An 8,864-nucleotide genomic window follows, 5' to 3' on the forward strand; every position below is an offset into this window, starting at 1 on the left:
TTTGTTTCTAGGAAATTTGTGATTCACGTTTGATTTCTTCTTCTACCCAGTCGCTTTTCAGCAGGGTGTTATATTCATTTTCCATGTATTCAACTTTATTTCCTTGGTCTTCTTATTGATTTCTAGTTTATAGCATTGTGATGTGAAAAGATGCTTTGTAGTATGTTGATGTTTGTAAATTTTTGAATGCTTGCTTTGTGACATAACACATGATCAATTCTAGAGAATGATCAATGTGCACAGGAAAAGCATTTATATTGTGCTGATGTTAGGTTTAATGCTCTGTACACGTCTATGAGGTTAAGTTGGTTGATTGTGCTGTTTAGTTCCTCTTTAGTTTTGTTGAGTTTCTTTCTGGTTGTTCTGTCCCTTAACAAAAGTGGCGTATTAATTTCCCACTATAATTGTAGATGCATCTGTTTCTTTCTTCAGTTCTACTAAGGTTTCCTTCATAGATCTTGGCGCTTTTTCATTGGGAGAGTAGATATTTATTATGGTTATGTCATCTTGCTCAACTAATCATTTGATCATGAGATGGTATCCTTCTTTATCTCTTATGCTTGTTTTTGTCTTAAAGTTTACTTTATCAGAGATTAGTATTGTCATTCCTGCTTGTTTATTATTGCAGCTAATTTGGTATGTTTTTTCCATCCTTTAACTTTTAGTTTGTTTTGTCTTAGTGTGTAAAGTGTATTTCTTTTAAGCAGCATATTCAAGGGTGTTGTTTTATTATCTATTCTGCCACTCTGTGTCTCTTCACTAGTGCATTTAATTCATTGACATTCAGTGTAATTGGTGATAGGTATGAACTGATATGATAGCTGTCACAATGTTATTTTTTTGTGGTGATGTTCTTTCCTTTGTTCTGCATGCCTTATTCTGTTGAGTTAATATTTTTTTGTGGTATTTCTTGTCAGTTTCCTTTTAGATTCAATGTTTCTTTGTTCTGATTGGATCTTCATTATCATGGTAAGTTGTGAAGTGTTAACTTTCCTTTGGGTTTCCCTATATGCTATTAACTTTACCCTCCATTAGAACTTTCAATTGTATCCTGTAATCTACCTGACATCCTCACCACCTAGATCTCTGTTCCTATGTTTTCCCCTTCTTTGACACTGTTACTATTTTATCTTTGGTTGGCCTCCCAGGTCCTCTGAATTCATTGATGTAGTTTGTTCCTTTCTGAACTTCATCTCTTGACTGAGTTCCAGGTGGTGTTGAAACATCTGTCAATCTCTGGTTGTTCTCTGTTCTTGCTGATTTTCATTTCAAAAAACTCCCTTTAGGATGGTTTGAAGCACTGGATTGGCTTTGACAAACTCTTTGCTTCTGTTTATCCCAGAATGTTTTGATTGCACCATTGTATTTGATTAACAGTTTTGCTGGATAGACAATTCTTGGTTTGCAGGTTTGTTATTGCTTTTTTTAGGATTTTATATATGTCTCCCCATTGCCTTGCCTGCATGGTTTCTGCTGAGACTTCAGAGCTTAATCTGATTTGCTTGCCTTTGTAGGTAACACTTCTCTTTTTCCTGGCTGCTTTTAGGATGCTCTCCTTGTCTTTGACTTTGGAGAGCTTGATTATGATATGTCTTGGTGATTTTCTTTTGGGGGCTATCCTTCCTGGAGTTTGTTCAGCTTCTTGAATGTTTATCTTCTCATCCTTCAAGATGTTAAGGAAATTTTCTTCCAGTAGTTCCCCAACATATCTCCCCTGTGGACTTCTGTGATTCATCCTGTTCTGAGATGCCAATTATTATTAAGCTTTTCCTCTTTGTGGTATACAGCATGAATCTTACTTAGGCGCTCTTCAGATTTGTTTAATGCTTTCTTTTGGTTGCTCTACTATCTTAGCAGTATTGAGAGATTTGTCTTACAGCTTGCTGGTTCTGGCTTCCATTTCTTCAATTCTACTCGTTTGCCCTTTCAGTGTATTGTCCATTTCTGATATTTTATTATTAATTATCTGGACCTCTTTTTACAGGTTTTGAATAGTTTCCAATGCTGTTTTGAAAATCTTTCATTATTCCTCTAGCACTTTCCTGACTTCTCCCTTATTTTCCTCCACCCCTTTTTGGAGCATTTGAATTTGTTTTCATATCATTCTTCTGAATTCCTTCTCAGGCAGATCCAAAGTCTGCTCTTCTACTGGAAAGTCTGTGTCTGCCTCCAGTTCATTTGTCTCAGTTACTGTTTTCTATTTTGAGATCTTTTGTTGTGTTTTCCCAGACATTTTCAGTAGTTAGGTGGATTTTTAATGCTTAAATGGATGTATGTTGCTGTGTTGTTAAGCTTAATGAGTGTCTCTTGGTGGCTATGATCTGGAGATAGGCTTCCCTTTTTGTGTGTAATGCCTAGTAGCTGGTATTGTCTCCTGTCCCAATGGTGCAATATTATGGGGTATGATTGTAGCTTGGCTGTATAGCCATGATTGCTCTCTCTTCTTGGGCAATGAAGGGAGAAAAACTCCCATCCCCAGGAAAAAACAACAACTGGGATCTAAAGGACCAAAACAGAAGCGATATAAAAGCAGAGACATAAACCACCATTCTAAAATAAAACAAAATGAAACAATAGCTCTCTGACCAGTGGCCTTAGTTGTACAGATCAGTGTGCATGCATAGAAGAAACCTCCAGCAGTGGGTGAGGGTGTCCACTCACTGAGGCCCCTCTTCTAGTCACCACTGTGGAGGTTCACAGATAGATATTGAGAAGTTAATGGGAGAAAGATTGTCCACTAGTTTTACTTTCTGAAGGTCAGTTACGTATCTGCGTGTGGATAGCATAATTCTTGAAATAGCTGCATCTGTGTGTAGTAGTTGGTGCTGGCTCTTGCTTTTTATGTAGGGGTTTTACAGAGTGTTCATATGGTTTGTCTGTATGGCCAGTCCTACTTTTTTCTTACTGCATAGGCAGGAGTGAAGGGTCCCACCTAGATTAACTTTAAGGCTGAGTCCCAGATCAGATGTCCAAGCAGCCACCAGAAAGACAGCCCACGGAACCAATGGGGCTCCTCCTTTCTGTGCTGTGGAAAAATTGTGTACTAGATGCTGGAACCTTTTGAGGGTGCATGCCTCCTCAACTGAAGGTGGCTGGGTTGGGCAGAGAGGGCATGACAGGGAAGAGGAGGAAAAATATGTAGAATCCCCCACTCCTCTTTTTTCAAATGTCACTTCACGGGTTTCACTGTGTCATTGACTATGACTCCATTCTTTGAACACAGCCAGGGCGGAAGTGCTCCACAGGCAGAGTCCTGAGTCCTGATCGATTCCAGAATTGCAATATTTTCCATTACATAGTGATTTTTCCACCGGTGTGTATGGTAAACTGAAACCCTGCACCTTATACCAGATCCAGAGCTCTGGAGCAGCTCCATGAAAGCACCTTCTCTGGATTTTTGGCAGTTCCCCTATAGAGCTTGTCCTACCTGAATCTGCTTCTCACGCCTCCAAAACTGGAAGTTCCTTCCATCTTCTTTTGATGCTTTCTGCATCATTCAATAATTTGTCCATAGAATCCTTTAATAATGAAAGTCAAGGCTTTATTTTTTTCTTCAGTTCCCCTAGCTTGAGAAATGCTAAGTGTGTTCTTCTTTTTTTGTTTTCTGACTCTAGATCTTGGCACATTTCGTTGTAATATTTGGCTTTATCTTCTTGAGCTGACCTTTGAAATTTTCTGTTCAGCTCTTGTACTGCCTCATTTCTTCCATTTGGTTTATATGTCTGTCTGTCTGTCAGTCAGTCTGTTTCTCTCTCTCACTCTCTCTCTCTATGTATATATATACATAGAGAGAGAGAGTAGTTGTTATGTGCTGTCAAGTCGGTTCTAACTCATAATGACCCTGTATAGGGTTTCCAAGTAGCAGCTGGCACATTTGAACTGCCGACTTTGTGACTTGCAGTCCAGTGCTGATACTATGGTGCCACACCAGGAGTATATGTTGTTGTTAAGTGCCATGGTGTTGATTCCAACCCATAGCAACCCTGTATAGGGCTTCCAAGGAGCACTTGATGAACTTGAACAACTGACCTTGCAGTTCACATGACTTTGCAGTCTGATGCATTAATCTGCAGTGCCACACCAGGACTCCAGGAGTAATATATATATATATAGTTGTTGTTACATGCCATGGAGTTGCTTGTGACTCATAGTGACACTGTGTAGGGTTTCTGAGGCTGTAAATCTTTACAGGAGCAGAAAGCCTCATCTTTCTCCCACAGAACAGCTGGTAATTTTGAACTGCTGAACTTTAGGCTCGTAACCCAATTTGTAACCACTACACTACCAAAGCTCCATAATATATACAAGTTTGATTAAATTCAATAGAATTAAAGTACATTGAGAAACTTATTCTCATGAATAAATTATGATTTTCAGTAAACTATTTCTTCATTTGTGAATTTTATTTTGCCTCAATAGCCCTTCTTCCTTACATAACTCTCTTAATACTTCTCACAGTCTCTACCAACTGTCTCTCTTTGATTCTTCTAGAAACAGACACAGAGCCAAGTATTTCAGTTCAAGCAATTTATTGAAGGACCAGGGAATATGGCTTGGAAAGAGGAGAACTGACCCAAAATATAACAATATCTCCAATAGAATTTTCACTGATTTGACTACCACAGTGAGTTTTCATCCTGTGGGAAATTTTTGGAAAATGTGTAAAACCCATATCTCACAGCTATCCCAGGTTAGAGGGTGTATCCCAAGTCTCTAAATGAAGAACTGCTCCTGGAGGTAAAAAATTCTAAGTCACTTCTGCTGCTATGCAATGTGCATAATAGTTTCTGGCTGGTGCTGTTCGTTGTTAGTTACACTCGCCTGTGAAGATAGTGAGAGGATCCCAGGAAATATGGGGTAGCATTGACAGTATCTGCTACTCAATACTCACTGGGAAGGCTTATTCTACCAATATTCTTTCAACAATGGGAAGTTCTGAATGCATGCCATAGTCTGTAACTACCATTCCAGATGGTACCTCCAAAGAATACCAGAAAACTAAACTATATGACAGAACAATTCATATTCTATATATTCATTACTGCATGTATTAGGATCTTGCAGGACTACATGTTAAAACTGCAATGAATAAACATAAAGGTAAAATAAAAGAAGAAAAGAGAGAAAGCAAAGAAAGGAGAAAGGGAAGAAAAAAAGAAGCAAAGAACACAAAGAATGATTCATCTCAAATAAAGCTAGGCAGTATATTACTATGAAACCTCTGGGAATCGAAACACACAAACAAAATCTATCAAATCTACTTTCCTACCCTTGAAGTTCTGAAAACTAGGATAGCAAAATTACAAGTATGAACTTAACGATGTCATTGTGTTTTTAAGTGCCATCAACTTGGTTCCAACTTGTGGAGACCATGTATTGGGTTTCCAAGGATGGGCTTGGGGATTTGAGCTACTGACTTTGTGGTTAGCAGTCCAGTGCTTATCCTACAGCATCACATTTGAATTCATCTCAATCTCAGTGTCTTCCTCTGAAAAATGGCGTGAATGAGAATATATCTCAAAGAAATATGATTAAATGAAATCATATGTAAAACAATGAGAACAGCTATTAGTGTCAAGCATATGCTTATGACTATGGTGTGATTTTAGTTTAATTGATGAGGAAAATGCATACATAATCAAAGTAAGATAAAGAACATCAATGTTTTAGAGATTAACCTTTGTGGAAATCATGCAAGCACTTAATATAATAAATGCTATAATTCTAATGTTAGGATTTTAGGAATGGTGCTAAGGAGATTGACCAAAGAAAGACTTTAGACAGCATAAAGTAAAGAAGAATTTCAATGTTTGAGAGAATAGTAAAGGAAAAATGCCACAATAACATGTACTAGTAGTCTTCTCTAGTAGATATCTATAGTTACTTTGTCTTAGTGTGGCACTCTAGGATAAGCACTGGATTGCAAGATCAGTTTGAATTGCAAGGTCTGTGGTTCTAACTCAACAGCCACTCCTCAGAAACTCTAAATGGTTGCTATGATTCAGAACAGACTCCACAGCACAAAACAATTATAACACAGTAGAGAAGATTAAAGAATTAGGATATGTACAATCATGAAATTTTACTTTGGACACCATAAAATAGGTTTTACCTTAGACCAGTGACCATCATGGAGAAGAGATTGCTCTACAGAGGAGCTTTCCCAGGGCTCCCTTCACATCCTTGTTCCTTAAACTGTAGATGAAGGGATTCAGCATGGGTGTGACCACAGTGTACATCACTGAGGCAATAGAGCTTCTCTGGGAAGAATGAGTCAGAGTAGAACTGAGGTAGACCCCAAGGCCTGTCCCATAGAACAAGGAGACCACAGAGAGGTGAGAACCACAGGTAGAAAATGCTTTATACTTGCCCGCAGCAGAGGTCATTCTTATTAAGGAAGAGATAATCTGAGAATAAGAGAAGAGGATCCCAATGAGAGGAAATACAGCCAGCAGGGTAGTTGCCACATACAAAATGATATTATTGATGAGGGCATCAGAGCAAGCCACTTTGATCATCTGAGCCAGTTCACAAAAGAAATGTGGAATTTCAGTGCCTATACAGAACTTTAGTCGCTTCATTAATAGAATATGAAGTAGGGAGACCCAGAAAATGATGACCCAACATATCAGAACCAACAAGCCACAGAACCTGGGATTCATGACGACCGTGTACTGTAGGGGGTGACATATGGCCACAAACCGATCATAGGCCATCACAGTCAGAAGAAAATTGTCCAGGCCAGCAAAAATAATGAAAAAATATACCTGAGTGAGACATCCTATGTAGGAAATACCTTTACTCTGTGTCTGGATGTTCACCAGCATCTTTGGGACAGTAGTGGTAATGAAACAGATATCAACAAAAGACAGGTTAGAGAGGAAAAAGTACATGGGTGTGTGGAGGTGGGGGTCAGAGCTGACAGCCAGGATGATGAACAGGTTCCCAAGCACAGTGATCAGGTCCATAGATAAGAAAAGTCCGAAGAATAAGGGCTGAAGTTCAGGATTGTCTGAGAGGCCCATAAGAAGGAATTCTGAAACTTTTGTTTGGTTTTCTGTTTCCATGTAGTTGGTGTGTCTGCTAAGGAAAAAAAAAAGCAAAAGCCATATTTAACAAAGAGTCACCTGACATAAAGTTTCACCATCTTGTCTCCCAAGGAGCATTCTGACTCTATGTCTTCTAACACAGCTTTGCTGTTCTGGAAGTCCATTGTACTTTTAATAATTCTCTTCCAACAGCATAACTCAAATGCATCAATTCTTCTATGATCTTCCTTATTCATTTTCCAATTTTCACATGTAAATTGCAAAAATCCTCACTATAGGCACAATGAGTAAACATCGTTATAAATGGAGAAAAGATTTATATTGTCAAAGATTTCATGTTTTTGAATCTACTATCAACACTCATGGAAGCAGCATTCAAGAAATCAAATGATGTATTAAATTACGCATATCTGTTGCAGAAGACCCCTTTAAAGTGTTCAAGAACAGAGCCGTCAGTTTGAGGACTAAACTGCACCTTATCTGATTTATGGTATTTTCAATAGCCTCATTTTGAAAATAATTTGGGGATATGGGAGAAAATAAAAGTCCTAATCATATTAGGAACAAAATAGATAACTTGTTGTTAAGAGCTGTCAAGTCAGTTCTGATTCATAATGACCTCCTCTGTAGTAGAAGTCCATCAAGTACTTAATGGATTGATCACTGGATGTAAGAAATTGAACAGCAATCTACAATTTATAAGACATACTGAAAAAGTGATATTTGGTGAAAGAGATGAGATGAATTTTCAAAAGTAGTCAAATCAGTGGTTTTCTAGAAAAGAACACATTCAAGAAATGGTCATTTGCAACAGTTCTTGGAAAGAAGCTCTAGGATATAGCCAGCCAAAGAAGAACTAGAAAGGAGAGCTAGAAAAGCCTGGTCATAATGGAAACTAAAATCCCATTCAAATACAAAGAGTGAACTTTCTAAGCAAATGTGGGATGTTTCAGTCTCCTACCAGAGACCTGAGGCTCAGTACACCCTTTTCCTTGTCTTTTCCTTCATACTCAACAGGGCTTGAATAACACACAGTAACTCTTTCTGATGATATCATTGTGGCTGTTTTTCTTCTCCATGCTCAGTCTTTGGAAAGACCAACTTGTTTTTCACCTAGACTAGAATCAAATATTCACTGGGTGAAGGGCAATGAGGACATGTTTAAAGTTGCCAGAGTCTCTGGGGTTGAATCTGAGCTCTTCATTAAATAAATTGTTCTATTGTCCTTCCCTAGTCAATTCAGCTCCCTTGGGTGCAAAGTAGATACAATGGGGATTTTTCTTTTCTTTCTTTCATTCTTTTTTAGGCAGCTATGGAAGGCAGAATGTGATTTATATTCTCCTAGGAGAAATTCTTTTGTCTTTAAACAGAACAAGCTGTTTTCTAAGCAAAGTTTAACTTCTAAGAGAAATGAAAGGAAACCATGACTTTTAGCGTGAAACTACACCTGTAAATTGTAAAATCACTCAACAAAATAGGAATTGAAGGGAAATTCCTCAACATAATAAAGAGCATATATACAAAACCAACAGCTTACATTGCTCTCAATGGAAAGAAACTGAAAGCCTTCCCTTTGCAAACAGGAAACAGACAAGGATGCCCTTTGTCACCCCTTCTATTCAATATTGTGCTGGAAGTCTTAGCAAGAACAATACGGCAAGACAGGGAAATTAAAGGCATCTGAATAGGCAAAGAGGAAGTAAAACTCTCCCTATTTGCAGACGATATGATCCTACACGTAGAAAACCCCAAAGACTCAGTAAAAAAGCTACTAGACCTCATTGGAAGATTCAGCAAAGTGGCAGGGTATAAGAT

The 8,864-nt window shown here is 38.2% G+C and overlaps 1 protein-coding gene across 1 annotated transcript; it reads right to left on the reverse strand.

Moving 5' to 3' along the window:
- Positions 1–6,128: 6,128 nt before the first annotated feature.
- LOC102833262 (olfactory receptor 7D4-like) lies at positions 6,129–7,067 on the reverse strand. Its single transcript, XM_006877555.1, has one exon. The coding sequence runs from the start codon at positions 7,065–7,067 to the stop codon at positions 6,129–6,131; it is 939 nt and encodes a 312-aa protein (XP_006877617.1).
- Between the last annotated feature and the right edge of the window lie 1,797 nt (positions 7,068–8,864).

Source organism: Chrysochloris asiatica, unplaced genomic scaffold (assembly GCF_000296735.1).
Source record: "Chrysochloris asiatica unplaced genomic scaffold, ChrAsi1.0 scaffold00529, whole genome shotgun sequence".
NCBI lineage: Eukaryota > Metazoa > Chordata > Mammalia > Afrosoricida > Chrysochloridae > Chrysochloris > Chrysochloris asiatica.

What these genes read in the sequence shown, in the direction of transcription:
- LOC102833262 (XM_006877555.1), bottom strand. Translation starts at nt 7,067, where the DNA reads ATGGAAACAGAAAACCAAACAAAAGTTTCAGAATTCCTTCTTATGGGC.